We start from the raw sequence: 25,421 nt of genomic DNA, 5'->3' as shown, positions 1-25,421 counted from the left end.
GCAATCTACAATGCTCTAAGCCAGGCAGAACCTCTGCTTCAAGGAAAACCGGTGTTGATCCAGTCGGACAACATCACGGCAGTCGCCCATGTGAACAGACAGGGCGGCACAAGAAGCAGGAGTGCAATGGCAGAAGCTGCAAGGATTCTTCGCTGGGCAGAGAATCATGTGATAGCACTGTCAGCAGTGTTCATCCCGGGAGTGGACAACTGGGAAGCAGACTTCCTCAGCAGACACGACCTTCACCCGGGAGAGTGGGGACTTCATCCGGAAGTCTTCCACATGCTGGTAACCCGTTGGGAAAGACCAATGGTGGACATGATGGCATCTCGCCTCAACAAAAAACTGGACAGGTATTGCGCCAGGTCAAGAGATCCGCAGGCAATAGCTGTGGACGCGCTGGTAACGCCTTGGGTGTACCAGTCGGTGTATGTGTTTCCTCCTCTGCCTCTCATACCAAAAGTATTGAGAATTATACGGCAAAGAGGCGTAAGAACGATACTAGTGGTTCCGGATTGGCCAAGAAGGACTTGGTACCCGGAACTTCAAGAGATGATCACGGAAGATCCGTGGCCTCTACCTCTAAGGAGGGACTTGCTTCAGCAGGGTCCCTGTCTGTTTCAAGACTTACCGCGGCTGCGTTTGACGGCATGGCGGTTGAACGCCGGATCCTAAAGGAAAAAGGCATGCCGGAAGAAGTCATTCCTACTTTGATTAAAGCAAGGAAGGAAGTAACCGTGCAACACTATCACCGCATTTGGCGAAGATATGTTGCGTGGTGCGAGGATCGGAGTGCTCCGACGGAGGAATTTCAACTGGGTCGATTCCTACATTTCCTGCAATCAGGATTGTCTATGGGTCTCAAATTGGGATCTATTAAGGTTCAAATTTTGGCCCTGTCGATTTTCTTTCAAAAAGAATTGGCTTCAGTTCCTGAAGTCCAGACTTTTGTTAAGGGAGTGCTGCATATACAGCCTCCTGTGGTGCCTCCAGTGGCACCGTGGGATCTCAATGTGGTTTTGGAATTTCTAAAATCTCATTGGTTTGAACCACTAAAAAAGGTGGATTTAAAATATCTCACATGGAAAGTGACCATGTTACTTGCCCTGGCTTCGGCCAGGAGAGTGTCAGAACTGGCAGCTTTATCTTACAAAAGCCCATATCTGATTTTCCATTCGGACAGGGCAGAACTGCGGACTCGTCCGCAGTTTCTCCCTAAGGTGGTGTCAGCATTTCATCTGAACCAGCCTATTGTAGTGCCTGCGGCTACAAGTGACTTGGAGGACTCCAAGTTACTGGACGTTGTCAGAGCATTAAAAATATATATTGCAAGGACAGCTGGAGTCAGAAAATCTGACTCGTTGTTTATATTGTATGCACCCAACAAGATGGGTGCTCCTGCGTCTAAGCAGACGATTGCTCGTTGGATCTGTAGCACAATCCAACTTGCACATTCTGTGGCAGGCCTGCCACAGCCTAAATCTGTAAAGGCCCACTCCACAAGGAAGGTGGGCTCATCTTGGGCGGCTGCCCGAGGGGTCTCGGCATTACAACTTTGCCGAGCAGCTACGTGGTCAGGGGAGAACACGTTTGTAAAATTTTACAAATTTGATACTCTGGCTAAGGAGGACCTGGAGTTCTCTCATTCGGTGCTGCAGAGTCATCCGCACTCTCCCGCCCGTTTGGGAGCTTTGGTATAATCCCCATGGTCCTTTCAGGAACCCCAGCATCCACTAGGACGATAGAGAAAATAAGAATTTACTTACCGATAATTCTATTTCTCGGAGTCCGTAGTGGATGCTGGGCGCCCATCCCAAGTGCGGATTATCTGCAATAATTGTACATAGTTATTGTTAACTAATTCGGGTTATTGTTAGGAAGCCATCTTTCAGAGGCTCCTCTGTTATCATACTGTTAACTGGTTTTGATCACAAGTTGTACGGTGTGATTGGTGTGGCTGGTATGAGTCTTACCCGGGATTCAAAATTCCTCCCTTATTGTGTACGCTCGTCCGGGCACAGTACCTAACTGGCTTGGAGGAGGGTCATAGGGGGAGGAGCCAGTGCACACCACCTGATCGGAAAGCTTTACTTTTGTGCCCTGTCTCCTGCGGAGCCGCTATTCCCCATGGTCCTTTCAGGAACCCCAGCATCCACTACGGACTCCGAGAAATAGAATTATCGGTAAGTAAATTCTTATTTTTTGTTCATTTCTCAGAACCTTTATTGTCTGTCTCTAAACCTATATTTACCTTGAATTTTGCTTACGGCAGCTTGAATGCGTCATGGCAACAGGAACTAAGTATTTAGTATCTTGCAGTCATAAATAGCTACAGGGCACTTGGGAACACTCAGTCATAAGTTAAGGGAAAACAGTATTTCAGAATGCTCTGAATTGCAAGAGGTAAAGTAACGTGACACTATAATACTAATTGCTCCTACTTTGGATATGTTTTTATGTTATTTGTGATTGAAACACTGGTAAAGTAATAAACAGGAGATATGTTAGTCCCAGGTTTCTGGCCTATGTATTTTAAACCCCCAGGAAATGTATGTGGGCCTAATTCAGAACTGATCGCTAGCAGGCGAAATTTGCACTGCTGTGAACAGATAGTCGCCGCCTACAGGGGGGGGGGGGGGGGGGGTATTTTAGCTGTGCAAGTGTGCAGAGATGTACAAACGGGATCAGTACTAAATGCCGCCGGTCGGAATCCCGGCGGTCGAAATACCGACGCCGGAATCCCGACCGCACAATCCCGACAGGGGTGGTGAGCAGAACGCAGCCCCTTGCGGGCTCGCTTCGCTCGCCACGCTGCGGGCACGCTTCGCTCGCCACGCTCGGCACACTATTATATTCTCCCTCTATGGGTGTCGTGGACACCCACGGAGGGAGAATATGTGGGGATTGTGGCGGACGGGATTCCGGCGTCGGTATTTCGACCGCCGGGATTCCGGCCGGCGGCATCTTGACCGCATCCCGTACAAACAGATCTTGTGCAGTCTCGGCGCAGCCCAGGACTTACTCAGCCACTGCGATCACTTCAGCCTGTCCGGGACCGGAATTGACGTCAGGAACCCTCCCTGCAAATGCTTGGACACGCCTGCGTTTTTCAAAACACTCCTAGTAACCGATCAGTTGCCACGTACAAACGCCTTCTTCCTGTCAATCTCCTTGCGAATGCCCGCGCGAATGGATCCTTCGCACAAACCCATAGCTGTGCGATGCGCCTGCGCATTGCGGTGCATACGCATGCGCAGTTTAGACCTAATCGCCCGCTGTACGAAAACGCAGCCTAGCGATCAGGTCTGAATTAGCCCCTGTGTCTGGTAAACAGACTTGATTAGAGTTTGGGCTTTCACGAAAAGCCAGATAAGGGGTCATGGGGTAATGGATATAAGAGAGAAAGGAGGGCTCCACCCATAAAGTATATTTTGGGTCTTTAGGCCTTCAGCCTGAGAGCAGGCTGATTAGTGCCTGCATCTGTACAAGGCTGATATAAGTCGTCAGGGCTTGGCTCAGGGTCTCACTACCTGGGGAAACAGCCAGCAGGCCTGTATTGAGACACTGTGATTTACTGACTGTAAGTACTGTGCATATGCCTGTGTTTGTGGTAGGGGCGTAACGTGCAACCACTCTGAGAGGGGGACTCTATTATGTTTACTTAGTGCCCAGACAGGCTAGGATTTATTTTTTTGTTTTGTTTTTATACTGCACAATAAAACTAGCCATGGCTAGAATGCACCAAAACCCTGACCTAGTGTGCTGTTTTCCTGGCTGCTGTGTTTTTGGAGGTGCCCATCTACCCTAGGAGAGGGTCCCCCCTACCCTGATCTCATCACACATTCTAAATGTTTTTTGCTTTTGTGTGCTTTGTTAATAAGAAACAAAAATACATGAAACTGTTACTATGTTGCTCCCCAATCAGTGTTGCCCCAGGATTATATTATGGAAAGCCATGTGGTAAATATCCCATACTGTACCAGGCATTTTTTTGGAAGTCGGGTGTAACGGAGTACTTTGTATCCCTCTTTATGCATGTACATAAGTAAATCCCTGTGTTACATTTGGGAATATAACCCCATTGTGTTTTACCTGTGCGCAAAGTATTTGGTTTAGATATATCAAAACAGTAATGTCTATCCATTTGTGGCATATATCCTTTATTAAAGCTTTTTATTTCCAATAATCCTACCAGTTAAGTGTTTGGGAGGAAACCGGAGCAACTGAGGAAATCTAGTCAAACATGGGGAGAACATACAAACTCTACATATGAAAGGACTGGTTGGGAATATAATTTATGTCTCCAGTTCTGTGAGACCTCAATGTTAACTTTTGTCACTGAGCTGTCATTATTTGCAGTTTTGGGCCTAGTTGTACTGAAGTAACATTTTGCTTTTACAATTGGGTAGTTTTGGTGTTCTGCCTATTTAGTAATATAATTGTTTTATTCAATATGATAATCACCTGTGTTTTCCTCTGTTTTAGAACTCGTCCCACTGTAACCACTGTATCAATCTGTCACCTTCCCACATAATTAAATAGTTAGATGGAGTCTTGGCATGATTTATACATTGCTTATTCCAGCTCCGAGTGGGCTTTATAAAGCCCATTGATTTAGAATGAAGAGAACTCTTGTCTACAATATATCCTAACAGACAAATACTAATTGTCTCATCCACGGAAACAGAGCACCATTTGTTCACTGGTATTTTATTCGTGCTCAGCTTAATTGACAGTCCGTTTGATATTGCTTTGAGTCGATGCCAAAACTTAATCGTGAATTAGCATTTTTATGAAAGGGAATATTTTGTTTTGTTTAGACATTAGTTGATTTTAAAGCTTTTAAAGTCATGAGTAATGTTTGAACATCAGTATATTTTTACGTGTTGCTTAACCATAAAATATTTGTAAACTCTAATTTGTTGCTGTATAAACATAGATATTAGGCTGATTTGTTAATGCACAGAAATGTTGTGTCAGCATTGAAGGAATAGATACAGTATGTAGCAACATAGGATTTGTCCTCATACACCATTACTGCAGTTGCACCAAGCAGCCCCTCTCTGCATTCCAGGTTCCGTGAGACTCTGCAATCGTCAGACGTCTTTTTTGCATTTTTTGTTTTGCTGAAAACACGCATTAGTGGGTTATTTAATTAGCCCAGATGCTTTCGGCTGATTAAATCGACCAAACGAAATTGGACTTGCGATCGCATGGTATAAGTCCCCATTCCCATATGTTATCACAGCTCCAGCAGGCCACTTATCGCGGATTATGCTTCAGGTGCCTGAGGCACCTAAAGCATAATTCCCGATAAATGCTGGCATCGGGGAGGGGGCGTGGCCACGGCGGCAAGCGGGTAGGCAGCAGGATTGAGGAGCTCCCTGGACAAAAAATCCTGTCACCGTCCTGGGCTCGCTCTACTGCAGCTTCCTGGCTCTAACCCCGTTTACCAGCTCTGGGAAGGCGGCGGGCATCACCAGAGGGCCCCTGCAGGAGTTCCCAGCTCGCGCCAGCCGCCGCCCGCAACTTGGGCCTAGGCCGCCAGTGAATCCCCGGCCTCAATTTCCGGAGCTCCGCCGGGCCGTCGCGGGCGCGGACCCGCGGCGACGATTACACCGCACAGCGCCCGAGGTGTGCAGCGCCCCACCTTCTGTACCCCCTGGATAGCTTACAGGGACACTACAACTCCTCTGGGGCTTGAGGTCAGTGAGATTGTCGGAGGGGGAAGAGAATCTGTGGGCCCGGCGGCCATCTTGCCTGAAGCTTCCAGTGTACTTCTTCCTTGCAAGAAGCTGTGTCTCTGAGGGGAGTGCAGGGCTGAGAGAACTGAGGTGGATCATACTGCCCCTTCTATCACTGCCAGTCTATATTACACTATATATTTCACTGAGGCCTGCTGGTCCCCCATCCCCTATCTGTATTACTGCTGGATGATCTGGGCCCTGGAGTGCAGCTGATATTGCATTTATCATCCTCTACTGTACTCCCTGCCACTGAATATTAGGACTTTGAGCGCAGCTTGGGCCTTGATACTATGGTGAGGGGCGGCCAGAGCGCGGCCGCGGCTAAATTGGAGAAGTTCGCCCGCCAGCCTGCTACCCAGCCGACGCAATCATCTCCTAAGCCCTCCCCTCCTACCGGACCGATTCCCCCGGCCGGGGCCGACTCGGGTGCAAACATGCAGCCATCTGCTCCTTCCATTCAGCAAGTCCCGGAGGCCAGAGCGGCCAGCGAACAACGCCTGTCGGACAAAATGGAGAAGGTGCAGTGCGATTTATCATTGTTGCGCCAGGATGTCCAGCGAGTCCGGGAGAGAGTGGGCGAAACCGAGACGCGGGTCTCTAATCTAGAGGACCTCAGCGGCCCTCTGCAGCGGTCTGTATCTGCGGTTACACAGCAAGTCTCGACGCTGCAAACTAAACTCCTGGATATGGAGGGCCGACTTCGCAGAAATAATGTGAGATTCGTGGGCCTACCAGAAAAGGAGGAAGGGGCATATCCTGAGGAATTCCTGGAGTCATGGCTGAAAGAGGCGTATGGCCCTGAATCCTTTACAGCCCAGTTCGCAGTGGAGCGGGCTCACCGGGTACCTTTCAGGCCTCTGCCCCCAGGCGCCCCGCCACGGACATTTATTGCCAAATTTTTGCACTATAAAGATCGGGACTCTGTCTTGCGCCTGGGCCGTGCGAAGGGCCCCCTCCTTCAGAACGGTGTCCAAGTGCCTGCATTTCCTGACTTTGCAGCGGACGTCCAAAAAGACCGGGCTCAGTTTATGCCCATTAAGCGGCGTCTTCGCGATCTGAATCTCTCCTATTCAATGCTGTTCCCCTCTAGGCTGCGTGTGGTGGCGGATGGGGAAACCAAGTTCTTCAACTCTCCGAGGGAGGCGGCGGCCTGGCTGGACAGATACGCTCCAGGTGTCCACCAGCTGGCTCCAGACTGACACCCAGTTTCCTTTCCGCATGGGCCTGCAGTATGCAAGTATAAGTCCGGGGAGCTTCCTCATGTTTTAGTGATTCTGGACTTTACTGTGTAGTATTATATACGCATAAGTTTTGGTATTGGGGGTTTTGTGGATCTGTATGCCGCGCATAGCACTGCCGTAGGCTGTCGGATCTCCAGGGATAGAGTTCTGTTAGGGATATGTGTATGCCACAGTTCGGGGAGGTATACGGGGAGGGGGGATGTTCTGGGACTGTTGTTTGTTTCTCTGTTATTTTTTCATTTCTTTTTTTAATTTTATGGCTTCTATACAGTTATTTGTTAAATTGTGAGGTGATGTTAGGCTCGGGGCCCGGGGCCTGCGGACAATATGGTTTCAAGGGTGGAGCGCTGTACGGGCAGGTGGACGCCCGAATAACGTTGATAATGGGACTTCTCATTCGCATTATGGGAGCTATGAGTGACGCATCCAGGACGGTACACTGGTTGCCATGTCTGCCTTAAAATCTTGGCGTGGAATGTCCGGGGCATTAATAATAAAGTAAAGCGATCCCTCGTATTTAAAATGATTAGGAAGTATGGCCCGGAAATTATTTGCCTGAGTGAAACTCATTTAGAGGGAAATAGACTGCTGTCGCTCCGCAGGCCTTGGGTGGTGGGCATATCATTCCTCTCACTCCTCCTCTTCCCGAAGGGTGTCGGTCATGATAAAAAGGACTGTACAGTTTGAGTTGATCAAGGTAAATACGGACCCATATGGTAGGTTTGTGTTCCTAGAATGTAAATTGAACTCCCGTAATTTCTTCCTATTGTCTGTGTATGTTCCTCCCCCGTTCTCGTATGATGTCCTACAGAGGGCCGCCTCATTTATTGCTGCCTCCCCTCATACCCCTGTCACTTGTCTGGGGGACTTTAATAATGTGTTGGATGTCTCAATGGACAGATGGAGGTCTTCTCGGGGGCGGGGGGTGGCCCGTCTACAAGTAACTCTAAGTTTGCAGATTTTTTACATAGTATGCAATGGGTGGATGTCTGGAGGGCTCGGTACCCTACACTTCGGCAATACTCATGCTTCTCCAGTACGTACGGCTCCTTCTCCAGAATCGACCTGGCCCTGGTCTCACCAGAACTCTTACCTAATATAACCGATGTTCATTACGAGGCACGGGGGGTGTCCGATCATTCACCCGTGCTGCTGTCTCTGGATCGGGAGTGCCGGAGGGGACAGTCATATTGGAGGTTGCATCCGTCCTGGTTGGCCCAGCTGGGAGAATGTCCGGATTTAACGTCCAAGTGGAAGGGGTTTTATGCGGATAATGTGGGCTCTGCCCCGGCACTGGTTGTGTGGGATACGTTCAAAGCTTATTTACGCGGTACACTGATTGGCAAAATTGCTGCCCACAAGATGGCGTGTAGGGCGACTGAGAGGCAGCTTGAAGTTGAATGCAGGGACCTAGAGACCCGCTATTTGGCTGAGGGCACCTCTGCGTTAAAGGCTCGTTGGCTGGTAGCTCAGGAGGCTGGTTAGCTCACCTTTCGGATAAAAATGCACGCTCCCTGTTGTTTAGGGCCACTAACATCCACATGGAGGCGGACAGGCCGGGTAGCTTACTGGCCCATTTGGTGCATTATGACCGTCCTGGGACTACGATAGTGCAGATGTCTGGTCCAGACGGCTCCACGGTGAATAACACCCCTGACATTGCGCAACTGTTCCTTTCACACTTTAAGGTTTATGACACTCAGCTGATGTGCTCCATGGAGGACTTAGACAGGTATCTGACCGATATTCCCCTTCCCAAACTTTCCCCCGAGGCTAGAGACGTTCTGGACGCGCCCTTGACTTTGGAGGCGGTAACAGCGGCGGTGGAGATGTCTCCCAATGGCAATTCCCTGGGAAGCGACGGTATTCCCACTGAGCTGTATAAACAGTACATACAGTTCTTTGGCTCTAAGTTGAATGAGATGTACGCTGATATATTTACCACTAATCAACTTCCTCCCTCAATGTCCGAGGCCATTATTATAGTACTCCCAAAGCCCGGTAAGGATCCCACACTCTTGGAGTCCTACAGGCCGATCTCACTTATCCCTACCGATGCCAAGATCCTGGCGAAGACCCTAGCGGTCCGGCTCAACCTAGTTATTAAATCTATAATACATCCGGATCAATCCGGCTTCATGCCGGGGAAATCCACGTCCATTAATTTGCGCAGGCTATACACTATTTTGCAGGCTCCTCACGACTTCCCCTCGGACGCAGTAGTGGTTTCATTGGATGCAGCAAAGGCATTCGACAGCGTCGAATTGTCCTACCTGTGGGGAGTCATGAAATGTATGGGCTTCGGCCCTAATTTTATACGATGGATCAAACTGCTATATCAAAGTCCGCGCGCCAGGATCTCGGTCAATGGCTACATTTCTTCCCCCTTTTCTGTGTCGCGAGGCACCAGACAAGGTTGCCTCCTTTCCCCTGCCTTGTTTGCCATAGCCATCGAGCCTCTGGCTTGCTTGGTTAGGTCGCACCCGGACATTGGGGGAGTAGACACGGGCCCCTGCACGGACAAAATAGCCCTTTATGCGGATGATCTGTTGTTATTCCTCCACGATTATGTTGTAAATATGCCTATTGTGTTGCAGGTCATAGAGAAATTTGGTGATTTTTCTGGTCTCCGCATAAACTGGTCCAAATTGTCTATAATGCCCATTATGGGTTCTCCTCCCAAGGCCCTGAAGCTCTCCATGCCACTATGCTGGACATGCCAGTTTAAGTACCTTGGAATCCAGGTTACTAACGACCCCTCGGACTTTATACCCTTGAATCTTGATCCACTCGTACAGCTCATAGTACGCAAGTCAAGAGCTTGGTGTAAACTCCCGCTGACAATGACGGGTAGGGTTAGCCTCATTAAGATGGTAGTTTTGCCCAAACTATTGTATGTACTCATGCAGTCCCCTGTGTACATCTTTCCGGCCTTCTTTAAGAAATGAAATAGTATATTAACGTCTCTGATCTGGGCCAATAAAAGGCCCAGAATAAAATTAAATACCCTTACCAGACAAAAAGTTGATGGTGGCTTGGCCTTGCCTCACTTCCAACTATATTACTATGCGGCCCAGTTGTCACATATCGGTATTTGGCTCCGAGGAGGGGAGGATGCTGGTTTATACTGGGCGTTTCTTGGGTGTTATTATCCGGATCTCTCCCCGGTGCAGGTTCTAGTGGGAGGGAGTGTTTCCAGATTCTCGCCTCCGATTGTGTTCCACGCCCCCCTCCCCCCCCCCCGGTGCTCCTCCTCTTCCCCATAAAGATCTTTTTGCAGTCACTGGGTCGAGTCAAGGTGATCTCCTTCACTTACTCGTACCTTCTTACAATAATTCATGCAGACCCGCTCTCGAAGCCTTCGGGAGCGCTGGGAGCATGACTTGGGCCCCATAGATGTGGAGGATTGGTAGGTTGCTCTGGGGAACTCGAGATAGGTCGCCAAATCACTACGGCTCCAACAGATACAACTCTTTATTCTGCATAGATCATATATGACGCCGAATAGACTGACCAGATTTGGGGCTGGGGGTGTTGCCAGGTGTCCCAAATGCGGGGCTGCTGGAGGATCCTTCTGGCACCTTGTGTGGGAATGTCCATCATTGCAGGCGTTTTGGGCGGGGGGCGGGTCGATTCTGGAACATACGGGGATATTGAGAGATATGCTGACTCCGAGATTTTGTATTTTGGGGACGGGCGGACCTGACTCTGGGTCTGGGCGAGAGGGCATGTATGCCCGTAGTATGTGTGCCCTTGCCAAGGTGTGTATTGTGCGGACATGGATGGCTCCGCAATCTCCTACGGTATCCACATTTAAAGCTCTGGTGAATTACACCGTATTGAAGGACCACTATATATACATGAAAAATAATGCCCTTACCAAGTACGAGAAAATATGGTTCCCTTGGATCAACTCTACATACTCATCCCTTGCCCTTCAGATTTAGGGCGTATTAGCCATGCCGGGGGTGCGTTCTCTGGGCCTCGTGGCACCGAGCCGGTCTTCTCTCTCCCTTATTCTATTTATATTGTTATTGTACCTCACATCGCACAATTGTGTAAGCCTAGGCTTGATTGGTTTTTGTTGCTTATTTAGGTTTTTTGTTTGTTTGTTTGTTCGTTTTTTGTTTTTCTCAGGGGGGTAGTGGGCTATATCTGGCCCATCTAGTTGGGGTGTTTACTAAAATATATCGGGGAGAAAAATGAAAATGTTAAGTATGTGGAATATGATCTGTTTACGGACTTCAGAAAATCTGTATTCTGTGGGTTGAAAATAATTGGAACTGTATCTTCATGGAATGATTATTATGTATTTATCTTGATTGGAGAGGTATATTGTATACTGCCAATTGTGTCCCCCAGCATACACTGAAATGTCTGTATCGTTAACTATTGTGTTGAATAAAAATACTCTATTAAAAAAAAAATGCTGGCATCGGGGGGCGCTGTATCAGGGCTTATTGGACAGCCCCCGGTGATGGTTACCCTCAGGTAATTGGATACCCCCCTTACTCACAGCGTGATGCAATAGGATACACCCCTGAATCTGTACAAAGGGGCTTAATTAGACCTGATCACTGCTGTGCATTTTCGCACAGCGGGCAATCAGGTCTGAACTGCGCAGGCGCCACAGTGCGCTGGCGCATGCCAGAGATGTGATCGGCATCTCAGCCCAGCGATCGCCTCTGCCTGATTGACGGGCAGAGGCGTCGCTGGACAGGAGGGGGAGGGCCGGCGGCGTTGGGCATTTTGGGGGCGTGGTCCGGGCAATGCAGAGGGTGAATGACTCACCTCGCCGGTATACAGGCGGCGGTATGGTGGCCCTGTCGGGATCCCAATGGCGGTATTGTGACAGCCAGGATCCCGACTATCGGTATGCTAACACACTGACACACACTTACAGGTACTGGCAGCTACTCTCCCCAGTCACTATGCACGGGTGGCTGCTGCTGGCACTGCGGCTCCCCATTTCCCTCCTCCCCTGCCAAGAAGCTCAGCTCCGGTGTCTGCCTTTCTGCTCTTCCTGGATTGGTCACATGACCAATCCGAGCTGTCTATCAGAGCTCACACACTCCCTCACTGTAAGGCATGCCTCACATTTCTCTGTTCTATGCGGTCTGATTGGCTGCTGTGTAGCCCCGCCCATCTGTACAGGCAGTGTCCGACAGTGAGAGATGAGGCTGAGCTGCCACTGCCTCATCTGTCTCTCCCTGCAGTTCCAGGAGCTCTGCATATCTGGTTAGTTTTATCTATAATGATGATTGTATTAATACAAAGAAGATGCTTATACTTTCAGTTATAAATATTTTCTTTCTGTTCTTCCAATCATTTTTATAATGAGAACTCTGAGTATGAAAGGGAGCATGACAGGGGAGGCTCTGCTGACTGCAAGTCCCTGGTAAGTGGGGTGAACTAGTCACACGCTCATCATCTTTAATTGTGAGCAGAGGGTGAGTGTGATAGTCAGTCCTTCAACCACAACTACAGCAGGGCTGTCAGAGAAGTGTGTACCAGGGGAGCACATTAGTAATACATTTTCCCAGGTGGTAGTGCAGATTTAATATATATCAAAGGCTATTTAGTTATTGCATGTATTTTATTCACCCAAGCAATATATTCAACATGTTTTTGTAAACTCATCTGCAACAAGTAATGCTAGGAGGGAAGTGATCTCTAACTAAACAAGCAGAGAGGCACTACAAGCTAGGCAGACTTGCTTAACAGAAATACACTGTGCATTGTTTGCGTCATACATTGGGACAGAGACAGTCATGTCAGAGCCATTTGCTCACTGTGTATTGAGTGTAAGGAGCTTCAGTTGTCTGCAGCGCAGTGGAGCGGTGATACTTTACTTTTAAACACAGCAGTGTCAAAATGTATTTTACCTTCATGATACATATCTGAAAATTTCAGTTTTGGGCTTTGGTGTATATCCGTTCCACTCAAGGGCGGATTGGGATCAAAAACCAGCCTGGGAAATTAATGGAAGCAGCCCTAATGGGTTGGGTCTGTAAAGTGGGTGAGATCACTGCTCATAAGGCCTGATTCTGAGTTGTACACAGTTGCGGCCTCCTTGCTTCTTTTGCTGCAGTTGTGTCTGCAACTTTGTGCTAATGCCGTTATATAGCCCTTCACTGATATACATCCCTGCATCTGACTGCGCAAGGACTGAGACGCCCTCTGTCAGTGTATACAGGTGCTGCAATCATGCTTTGTGCGTCCGCACACCTCTATTACTATGCCACAGATGCATCTGATTAGCCAGGCCTCTGTAATGGCCAAGGAACGTGAAAAACGTCTTATACACCACTTGGTGTGTATGCGCAAACGAAACACATTGCAAAAGAAAAAAAACAAAAACACATTGGCCTCAAAAAGTAGAAAACTATACACAATGGCCCACACAGGGAAAAAAACACATAGCGCACACTACACACATGGCGGCAGCAGAAGACACACACTGCATACAGCACACTACACATTTAGTGACAGGGGGCACACCCTACATACAACACACTACACACATGGTGGCCCAGTACACATGGCAGCAGCTGGTAGCACACATTACATACAGCACACACACTACACACATGGCAGCAGGCAGCACAAAATCACACACGGAGCTCGGGGGTGGTGAGTACAGCAGCGCGCGCACACACATATATGTGTGTGTATAGATATATAGTGCATGTAGCCGACACAATTTTGTGCTAACATCGGAGACTATGTATTTAAGCCATCTAGAGTACCCCATCCACTGGCTATGCATATTGGCCCTCATTCCGAGTTGTTCGCTCGCTAGCTGCTTTTAGCAGCTTTGCACACGCTAAGCCGCCGCCTACTGGGAGTGAATCTTAGCTTTGCAGAATTGCGAACGAAAGATTCGCATAATTGCGAATAGAAATTTCTTTGCAGTTTCTGAGTAGCTCGGGACTTACTCTGCCACTGCGATCAGTTCAGTCAGTTTCGTTCCTGGTTTGACGTCACAAACACACCCAGCGTTCGCCCAGACACTCCCCCGTTTCTCCAGCCACTCCCGCGTTTTTCCCAGAAACGGCAGCGTTTTTCCGCACACACCCATAAAACGGCCAGTTTCCGCCCAGAAACACCCACTTCCTGTCAATCACACTCCGATCACCAGAACGAAGAAATTTCTTTGTTAAGCCGTGAGTAAAATACCTAACTTTTTGGCAAATTTACTTGGCGCAGACGCACTGCGAACATTGCGCATGCGCAGTTTGCGACAAATCGCTCCATTGCGAAAACCACTAACGAGCGAACAACTCGGAATGAGGGCCATAGTTGTATGTATGTGTATGTATATATATATATATATATATATATATATGTGTGTGTGTGTGTGTGCATATATATATATATATATATAGCAGAAGAGTGTGCGGCGCCCAAAGTGTGATGTCATCACAAACAGCGTGGTTGACGTGAAAAGGGTCCCATCACCATAGAAACACCAGTGCATCAGAACGGGAGAAGGGTATCCGGTCTTTAGGTCGACCACACTTAGGTCAACAGTCATTAGGGCGAACAACTATTGGTCGACATGCCTTAGGTCGACATTAGTTTTTTACAATTTTTTTTATTTTTGGAACTTTTTCATACTTTACGATCCACGTGGACTATGATTGGGAATGGTAACCTGTGCTGGGCGCAGCAGTAGTGGAGCGAGGCACCTTGCCCGAAGCATGGCGAGCAAAGCGACACGGTGCACTAATTGGGGTTCCCGGTCACTTTACGAAGAAAACGACACCAAATAACTCATGTCGACCTTTTGTCATGTCGACCTGATGCTTGTGTTGACCTATTTTGGGTGTCAACTTAGTCACTGTCGACCAATAGTAGTCGACCCAGACACTGTTGACCTAAGTGTGGTCCACCCTATGAACCACACCCAGGGAGAAGACGCTGCAGGGATACAATGCTTGTAGAAAAATATATACACAAAAGAGAAAGTTGCATAAAAATACAATGTTGCATAAGAACAGAAAAATTCATCAGGCGTGTCCACAATATTAGATACAATTGTAGTAAACCATGCAGTACACTTCCAGAGATGGAGCACTGCATATAAATAATATTACACATAGATGACTTGGTATCACAAAAAAGTAAGGTGTATATAATCAACTAATGGGGACAATAGAATAGAAGATACTCATATATATATATATATATATATATATATATATATATATATATATAATAAGCTATTTTATATGTGGTGCATAACAAGTACAAATAAATGAGATCTCTATATATATATATATATATTTATTACATACTATATATATATATATATATATATACATATATATATATATTATGTAGTAATCTGGCACACATATATATACACCTATGTTGTACGCAGGCTATGGCATTTACTTACTGACAGTCAGATTGGCTGGCCGCTGGCTCCTTTTTTGGCTGCTGGGGCTGGAGGCAGAACAGTCAGTGGTGATTGATTGCCCGACCTGTAAAGGCTTATACACATATATACATTTTGGTTCACAATCTATTTAACTACTAACATAAGAAAAATGTACAATCCTCCATCCACACTCGGCCCAGCAGGCCCCCATGTCTGTAATAGCTCAAGCAGTGTAGATTCCTAGCAATGTTATTAAGTTCTCTTCCTCTGGATTTCCCATTCATCACATCGAAGGACACAGTAAAAAAAAGTTATCCTTTTGAAATCATCTTTTGCAGATAAAAAGCTTTATAAGTTTCTTGATATAACTGCTTTATTGTTGTAATTTCTGTGTAATGCTTTTTTTGTACCATTGTCTCATAACATTTTAATGTTAACATCAGCTCTTTTTCTTCTAGGGAACTGGCACAGTCCTCTATGACTGGAGTCTCCAAGGATTTGTTACATTAGAATCTTTGTGGAAAGATGGCGGGAAAAAAAAGTCTACCAAAAAAAGTGAAAAGGTAGGAGTGTTATAGGGAAATTAATTCCCCCACGTAAGGCCATATTCTGAGTCAGACGCAAATGGAAATGTGGCTGGATATCTACAGACTACACTTGTACTGTAGAAAGAGATTGCCATTTACACGTGGGCCGGACCATGCATTTGCACATGGATGGAGATTGCAGGTCCATAGGGATTAATTTGTCAGGTAACTGGCCACTGTTTCTGTGATATGGGCGTTTCTGGGCAATAACCTGGCATTGACCATACAAGCACTCAAACCTGATCTGTCTCCTGGGCGAGTAAGCCAACTATGTGCTCATTCATAGCATGCGGACGGAGATGGTTGGCCTATTTCAGATTGATCTTGCACCCAACATGGAGTGAGTAGCAAGTCTTGACAATAATAAAGGTTGCCCCGATTGAAAAATAGTGGGCGGATAAGTGGTCGCATATGCAGATGACTTGGAATTAGCCCCATAATGTACAAGGTGATTATATGGGGTGTTTCTTGTACACAAGTCCTCCACTGTATGTGCTACACTGATAGTTATCCCATGCAAGATCATGTTGCAAGTGACTGGAGACCATTTAATTCAATATGGAGAGAAATATTCCAGATGCTGTACAGTAATTTTCCTGAGACCTGTACTATCCTTACATAGTTACCCTATTGTGAGTCGGTTAGTTATATGCAATATGCCAGTGTTCTTATGTCAGACTGGCAGAGAAGTTAAAAGCGATAATACAATGAGGTTATATTTTGTGTTCCAGCTTTTAGCTTACTTACATATAGGCATAATACAATAGTACAGTGGTTCCCAAACTTTTTGGAATCATGGTGCCCTAGAATATCAGAATTTGTTTCACGGCACCCCTAGGCCAAAAATTTCTTATTGAGAAATTTAGAAATAAATATTACATTAAGTAGATCACGTTTATATGTCATCCTTAGGGTCAGTTGTGTGGTGAGGGACAAGATTTGCTTCTGTTTGGCCACATATTTTATGACTGACAGCCACCAGCACTGGTTTTGCCTATTATATTGACCATGAATAATTTGAATTGGTCCTGGACCACCAACCCAGGGCACCCCTGCAAGTGTCCCGAGGCACCCCAAGGAGCCACGGCACACAGTTTGGGAACCTCTGCACTAGTACATTGATCTGTCATAAATAATGCTTTTACTTTTTTGCTAATAACATCTGCTTCATAACAATATACAAAAGCTGATCTTTTTTTCTTAAACAGCATTTAGACAAACATGTTAGCTGTTCAAGAATTATCCAAGCTAAACTGTATTGCATATATATAGTCATCATTCCTTTGTAAGGCACCACATTGCGTGCGGTCACTGTATGACATAAAAAATAAAGCAAAAAAGATGAGGTTCATAAAAGGACCTCAGAGAAAGGGAGCTTACAGTCTATAGGGAGATGGCAATGCTGAGACAGTAGGCGCTAGCAGACCATGTGCTTCTTTAAAGTATGGTCAAAGGGTTTCAAGACTGTATGATCTGTGCATATTTCATATGCAAATCCAGTCCTGCGAATATAGCATTTGATGGCAGATAAGAACCACATGGCCCATCTTGTCTGCACATTTTTGTTCTTATAAACCTCAGACCTTATTTGATACCAAGCTTTTTTCAGATGCACCGAAGACTTCTGTCTATCTTAAGTATGCTTAATGTCCTTCTTTTGTAAAGTCACTCTCCTCTTTTATACGCTAGTCCGTCATTTTTCAAATCTACAAATTAGGATTAATGGCTTTAAAGACTGCGCTTCCCCCTTTTTCCAACCCCTGAATCCTTCCACTTATACTTACTGACTTTGATGTATATCAGTCACTTAAATTTTGTTACTTATTCAGTTTTATGAAAGTGTGAAGATTGGCTGTGGTTTCTTACACTTGCTTTAGTAACATGGTCATCCCAAGCCCGTCCCCGCCCCTGTCCCATTGTAATACTTACCTGTGGCAAGACCGTTCCAAAGGCGTTTGAGTGTACAGTGTGACATGCAAAAAGAGATAGTCTAATAAAAGAATTTTTCCTTTATAGCCTGTGGCCTCTGACCCACCAGCAAGTAGTGACCTGTTGTCAGCCGTGGAAAAAACACAGGTGGATACTTCATCTGAAGGCTCAAACTGAAGGTAAGTGCTAATCAGTAAGGCATCACTGACTGCAGATATGTTCATATGTGTTATACTGGGGTGTTTAGGATTAATACAGGTCTTTTATCTCCTCCTAGTAAAAACAAAAAACACAAAACACACGTTGCAGTAGTGAAAGCTATGATCACCATGTACAGCCCTTCCATTCATACTGTATATTTATTGTAGTAGACTATGCTACATAACGACACAATAATTCATATATGCCATGCTAGAGTGCATGGTATTAATACTACACACTGGGCCTGATTCAGGTCCTGGTGCACTAGCGGCGCATGCCGCAAAGTACTGATGTTCGGTACTTTGCGACTGAGTTAGACCTGTTCTGTGTATATGCAGTAAGGGTCTGCAACTTAGGACACGGGGTAATTCAGACCTGATCGCTCGCTAGCGTTTTTTGCAGCACTGCGATCAGGTCAGAACTGCGCATGCGTATGCACCGCAGTGCGCAGGCGTGTCACACAGATACAAAGTGGATCGCCGATCAGCGATGCGTTTGTGCGAAGAATCCATTTCTACAGCCGATCGCAAGGAGATTGACAGGAAGAAGCAGTTTGTGGGTGTGGTTGAAAAAACGCAGGCGTGTCCATGCGTTTTCAGGGAGGGTTCCTGACGTCAATTCCGGTCCTGGACAGGCTGAAGTGATTGCAGCGGCGGAGTAAGTCCTGGGCTGCACAGAGACTGCACAAGATCTGTTTGTACAGCTCTGCTACACATGCGTTCTCATACTTGCAAAGCGAAAATACTCCCCTATGGGCGGCGACTATCTGAGCGATCAGGTCTGAATTAGGCCCACAGTGCGGCATTAGATTAGTGATTAGCAGTCTGATGCCGCTTGGGGACGGGCGGTGACAGCCTCCATTTCCCATATTGCTGATTATGCTGCATTCTAATCACGCAACACGGCTGATATTTAGGGGATTGAAAAATGTGAATACCTTTTGATGTTTAATTACTCTAATGACAGTTATTTACTTTCTCTTACGTCCTAGAGGATGCTGGGGTCCACATTAGTACAATGGGGTATAGATGTGTCCACCAGGAGCCATTGGCACTTTAAGAGTTTGAGAGTGTGGGCTGGCTCCTCCCTCTATGCACCTCCTACCAGACTCAGTTTAGAAAATGTGCCCGGAGGAGCCAGTCACAGCTAGGGGAGCTCTACAGAGCTTTTCTAGAAAAGTTTATTTTTAGAGTTTATTTTTTTACAGGGAGGCTGCTGGCAACAGCCTCCCTGCAGCAAGGGACTAAAGTGGGGAGCAGTGTCCGCCCTGCGGGGTCTGAGCCACTGTCTCTGCTGACTGGACACTGAGCTCCAGAAGGGTCTGATCGTTCTCCGCCACAAGGGACCGCTCGCCCCAGCTTCATACCGCCAACCCCTTACAGAGCTGAAGAAGTGGAGAGTGAGACACCGACCCCCCTAACAAGCGGGGGGCCTGTGTGAAGATGGCAGCAGGGAGGGAGCGCAGTATTAACTGCACAGCGCCGCCTCCTATATCACCCCGCCTCCCAGCACAGGAGCTCAGTTTAGTTAACCAGCCCAATGCAGTAGCAGGAAAAGAGACGACAACGGTTGGTAGCCACATACACCACACTCTCACAACAAGAGAAGTGTCAGCGGCTAATGCCATATCGACCCAAAGAAGCTAAGTGCGTCAAGGTGGGCGCCTTGTGGAGCCCAGTGTACCTCGCAGAAAGAGTTTTAACAAGGGTAAGTTCTTACCATAAAACTCGTTTTCTGCTGTGGGGTACACTGGGCTCCACAAGTCTGGACAATGGGGATGTCCTAAAGCAGTTCCTTATGGGAGGGGACGCACTGTAGCGGGCACAAGAACCCGGCATCCAAAGGAAGCATCCTGGGAAGCGGCAGTATTGAAGGCATAGAACCTTATGAACGTGTTCCCGGAGGACCATGTAGCCGCCTTGCACAATTGATCAAGGGTCGCACCACGTTGGGCCGCCCAAGAAGGTCCAACAGACCGAGTAGAATGGGCCGTAATGTGAACAGGAGCTGACAGACCAGCCTTCACATAAGCATGCGCAATCACCATTCTAATCCACCTGGCCAGGGTCTGCTTGTGAGCAGGCCAGCCACGTTTGTGAAATCCAAACAAAACAAAGAGAGAATCAGACTTTCGAATAGAAGCAGTTCTCTTCACATAGATACGGAGAGCCCGTACCACATCCAAAGACCGCTCTTTGGGAGACAAATCAGGAGAGACAAAAGCTGGAACCACAATCTCCTGATTAAGGTGGAACGAAGAAACCACCTTAGGTAAATATCCGGGACGAGTCCTAAGAACCGCCCGGTCACAGTGAAAAATCAGATATGGGGAACTACAAGACAAGGCACCCAAATCCGACACTCTTCTAGCAGAGGCAATAGCCAGCAAGAACACCACCTTAAGGGAAAGCCACTTAAGATCAGCTGAACCAAGAGGTTCAAATGGAGGCTCCTGCAACGCCTCCAAAACTACCGACAAGTCCCAAGGAGCCACAGGCGGGACATAGGGAGGTTGGATACGCAACACACCCTGAGTGAAAGTATGAACATCAGGTTAAGTCGCAATTTTTCTCTGAAACCACACCGACAAGGCAGAATTATGAACCTTGGGGGAGGCCAGACGGAGGCCTAAATCTAGGCCCTGCTGTAGAAAAGCCAAAAGTTTGTCTGTACTAAACTTGGAAGCGTCATAATGGTTAGATGCGCACCAAACAAAGTAGGAATGCCAGACCCGATGGTAAATCCGAGCAGAGGCCGGTTTCCGGGCCCGCAACATAGTTTTAATGACCTCTTCAGAAAAACCCTTAGCTCTTAAGACGGAAGCTTCAAGAGCCACGCCGTCAAAGACAGCCGGGCTAGGTCCTGGTAGACACAGGGGCCCTGTTGGGTGGTTGTGGAAGTAGAAGTGGACGCTCTGACAATAGGCCTTGCAGGTCTGAGAACCAGTGCCGTCTGGGCCACGCCGGAGCTATGAGAAGCAGATTTCCTTTTTCTTGCTTGAACTTCCAACACGTACGGCAGCCGAAACCTCCACGGCACTGCCAGCGCATCCACGAATGCTGCTTGAGGATCCCATGTCCTTGCTCCGAAGACTGGAACCTTGTCATTGTGTCGAGACGCCATCAGATCCACATCTGGAAGACCCCACCTTTCCACGAGGAGTTGAAACACTTCTGGATGGAGGCCCCACTCGCCGGCATGCACGTCCTGACGACTGAGAAAGTCCGCTTCCCAATTCAGGACTCCCGGAATGAATATTGTCGATATTGCCGGTAGATGGCGTTCTGCCCAACGTAGAATCCGTGAGGCTTCCTTCATTGCCAAACGGCTTCGAGTGCCGCCTCGATGATTTATGTAAGCCACTGTGGTGGCGTTGTCCGACTGTACTTGAACAGGACGGTTCTGAATCAAATGCTGGGCTAGGTTCAACGCATTGAAGACTGCCCGCAATTCCAGAATGTTGATCGAGAGGAGAGATTCCTCCTTGGTCCACTGACCCTGCAAGGAGTGCTGCTCCAGCACCGCGCCCCAACCTCTTAGACTGGCATCTGTCGTCAACAGGACCCAGTTGGATATCCAGACGGGACGGCCTCTGCACAATTGTCGGTCCTGGAGCCACCAGAGCAGCAAAAGACGGACATCCGGAGTCAAAGAGATCATTTGAGACCTGATCCGGTGAGGCAGGCCGTCCCACTTGGCTAGAATCAGCTTCTGGAGGGGGCGAGAATGGAATTGAGCATTCTCCACCATGTCGAATGCTGATACCATTAGGCCCAGCACCTGCATTGCCGAATGTATCGACACTTGGGGACAAGAAAGGAAGCAACGAATCCTGTCCTGAAGTTTGAGGACTTTCTCCTGAGACAAGAACAACCTCTGGTTGTGAGTGTCCAACAGCGCTCCCAGATGCACCATGCTCTGAGCAGGGACCAGGGAGGATTTCTTCCAGTTGATGAGCCACCCGTGGGCTTGTAGAAACCGGACCGTCATATCCAGATGACGCAGGAGAAGATCTGGGGAATTTGCCAGGATTAACAAGTCGTCCAGATACGGCAGTATCCTGACCCCTTGACGGCGGAGTACCACCGTCATCACCGCCATAACTTTGGTGAAGACTCGTGGAGCCGTTGTTAAACCAAAAGGTAATGCCCGAAACTGGTAATGGAGGTTGCCAATAGCGAACCTCAGGTATTGTTGATGTGACACTGCTATAGGAATATGCAGGTAAGCATCCTGTATGTCCAGGGAGACCATGTAGTCCCCAGGTTCCAAGGCCAGAACTATAGAGCGAAGGGTTTCCATACAGAACTTGGAAACCTTCACAAACTTGTTCAGTGCCTTGAGGTTGAGAATGGGCCGGTAGGACCCATTCGGTTTTGGGACTAGAAACAGCGGAGAAAAGTACACCCGGCCCCTCTGAGCAAGAGGCACCTGTACTACGACTCCTGTATCCAGGAGGGTCTGTACCACCGAATGCAGAGTGTTTGCCTTTGTCTGGTCCGATGGGACGTCTGTCTGGCAAAATCGATGAGGGGGTCGGTTTTTGAAGGCTATGGCGTAACCTCGAGTGACGACTTCCCGTACCCAGGCATCTGAAGTGGTCTTCAACCATTCCTGGGTATACCCTAGAAGCCGGCCCCCCACCCTGGGATCCCCCAGGGGGAGGCCCGCCCCGTCATGCGGCAGGCTTATCGGTCTTGGCTGCTGGCTGACGGGCAGCCCAGGCTCTTTTGGGCTTCGGCTTACCAGGTTTGGAAGTGCGGGCCTGCTTATGGTATGCCTGACCTTTTGCTTTACCTGAAGGACGAAAGGGGCGAAAGGACGTGCCTTTGGCCTTCGACACAGAAGGAGCTGTATTAGGCAGACAGGCAGTTTTGGCAGTAGCCAAGTCAGCCACTATCTTATTTAAGTCCTCCCCAAACAGAATATCCTCCTTGAAAGGGAGTACCTCCAGGGTTTTTCTGGAGTCCAGATCCACAGACCAGGATCTCAGCCACAATATCCTGCGAGCCAGGACTGACGTAGTAGAGGCCTTGGCTGCTAGGATACCGGCATCAGAAGCCGCCTCTTTAATATAGCGAGAAGCTGTGACAATATATGACAAGCATTGTCTAGCATGGTCAAAGGAGATTTCAGCTTCTAACTCCAAGGCCCATGCTTCAGTAGCCTCTGCCGCCCATGTAGCTGCAATAGTGGGCCTTTGTGCAGCACCCGTGAGGGTGTAAATCGCTTTTAGACAACCCTCGACACGTTTATCCGTAGGCTCTTTTAGAGATGTGACGGTAGTGACAGGTAGAGCTGAGGAAACCACCATCCTAGCCACATGTGAGTCTACTGGAGGAGGCGTTTCCCAATTCTTAGACCGCTCTTGCGCGAGGGGATAGCGAGCCAGCATCTTCTTTTGAGGCACAAACGTCGTACCCGGCTTTGCCAGGGTTCCTGACGTATATCCACTAGGTTGTCAGAGTGAGGTAAAACTTGTTTAATCACCTTCTGACGCTTGAACCTATCTGGTTTCTTAGGAGGAACTGGAAAGAAGGTCGACCTGCAAGAGAGCAGGGCAAAAGAAGACTAAAAGTCTGACCCGGGGCACGCTTTTTATATCTATAGATTAAAATTTAACTTTTATTATCACTTGATAAACTGTAAATTACACAAAATCACTAGGTAATAGTATGTAGAAAATTTATTACATGCATGGATATAAGGTCATAAGACCATTCATAGAGGTAAGGTCATAAGACCATTCATAGAGGTATAATCAAAGATAAATATTAATTGGTGTGGCAGACCTTTATCTGCCATGAGCGAAAATATTAATCAGTAATAATGCTCTAAGTTTTCATGCGGAAAAAATATATTCATACCAAATATCAGTAATATCATATATAAGTATGCTGGTTAACCACAAGAACTTATCGAGCACCAATATTAAATTATACTCTCTCCCATGGTCTATAACCAATTACCACAATAGTAAGGAGAGTGGTATTAGGAGGAACGGATGACTCGGGATCATCCGTAATCTGCAGAATTAACTTAATAGCCTCCAAAAGATCAGGAACATCCACATGTGAACTACCCTCCCCATCAGCCATATCGGAGTCAGAACCTGTGGAGTCAGTGTATGTGCTGTCTTCATCAGACGAGGTGTCAGTGACAGCAATGGATTGTGAGGAGACGAGCGCTCGCTTAGAGGACCTCTTGGACTTAGGCGAGCGATGGTCAGACTTTTTAGTAGTCAGGGACTGGTTCAACTTCTTTAATAGAGCAGATAAATCGTCCGCCCATGGCGGGTTAGCTGCAGGGACCACATACGGTTGTACCGGCATTGGGGGTCCCATAGGGGGTGTTAGTTTATGAACTAGCGTATGCAGAAGCGTGGAAAAAGCGGCCTACGGAGGGTCAGTATGTGCCTCTGTTGCCACGGTCCCACTGGGCGGTAAGGAGCCCCCAGAACCAGCACCCACAGCTGCTATATTCTCCTCATATGTGCCTGTGGCTTCAGCAACACCAGCAGTGTGTTCTGCCCCAGAACCGTTACCCTCAGAAGCAGACATGATATAACTTGCAGTATGAGGTAACACAGTACAATTATTAGCAGCACTATATCCCTAAACCCAAACCCCTGCGCAGTGTAGTCAGCACCAGCAGAGATAAAGGAGAGATATGGTGACTAAATCACAGAGAAAAATACGTAATACAGTATATCTTTGTGAAAATCCTATATTAAATAACACCTGACGCACCAAGCCCCCTCAGGTTATAGAATATAGGGATAGCAAGTTGAGAGAAAGACACGAGATGGACACCACTCAGCTATCAATGCACACACAAATAGTCACAGTTTGTACAATGCAGAGGTTATTACAGACAATAATACTGCACTGGACTAGCTTACACAGCTATAAAGTCAATAGATATAACACTACACAGTAAGAAACTGGATGTATATCACAGGGTAATTGTACTATAAATCCTGACTAAATGCACTCTTTCTTAACTAACACTGACTAAAAAGGCAGGAAGAATACTTAAGTGTCATGTAAAGTCACAGCACTGACAACCAGGCGGCTTTACATAGGAGGATTTGCCCAAGCAGTCCCAGGAACAGTGAGCTGAGGAGTAATGGCGCCGCAGATACTGACAGGGAGTGAGGAAAGACAGAGATGCAGCTCCAGGGCGGGAACACTTGCTGGAAATGGCGCCCTGGGGCTGGGGGAGGGGCTTCAGGTCTAAGCCATATCCCCCTTGCTGGCAAAACCACCGGGTACTGTGGGCGATATTAAAATCGGTTTTAAGAGAAAACCTGACCTGCGCCCATGCCCTG

At 47.5% G+C, this 25,421-nt stretch overlaps 1 protein-coding gene across 2 annotated transcripts in view; it reads left to right on the top strand.

Annotated features, from left to right (window-relative positions):
* APOO (apolipoprotein O) overlaps positions 1-25,421 on the top strand; it is a 173,034-nt gene that overhangs the window by 99,138 nt on the left and 48,475 nt on the right. For both annotated transcript variants that reach the window (XM_063956231.1, XM_063956230.1), the window contains exons 7-8: positions 15,833-15,937; positions 17,978-18,069. In XM_063956231.1, coding sequence (XP_063812301.1) covers positions 15,833-15,937; positions 17,978-18,067 — 195 coding nt within the window. In that variant the 3' untranslated portion in view covers positions 18,068-18,069. The remainder of the gene's footprint in view (positions 1-15,832; positions 15,938-17,977; positions 18,070-25,421) is intronic.

The sequence above is a fragment of the Pseudophryne corroboree genome, chromosome 2 (genome assembly GCF_028390025.1).
Source record: "Pseudophryne corroboree isolate aPseCor3 chromosome 2, aPseCor3.hap2, whole genome shotgun sequence".
Lineage (NCBI taxonomy): Eukaryota > Metazoa > Chordata > Amphibia > Anura > Myobatrachidae > Pseudophryne > Pseudophryne corroboree.
Note: the sequence above shows the minus strand (reverse complement) of the source record. Positions and strands in the feature narration are given on the sequence as shown.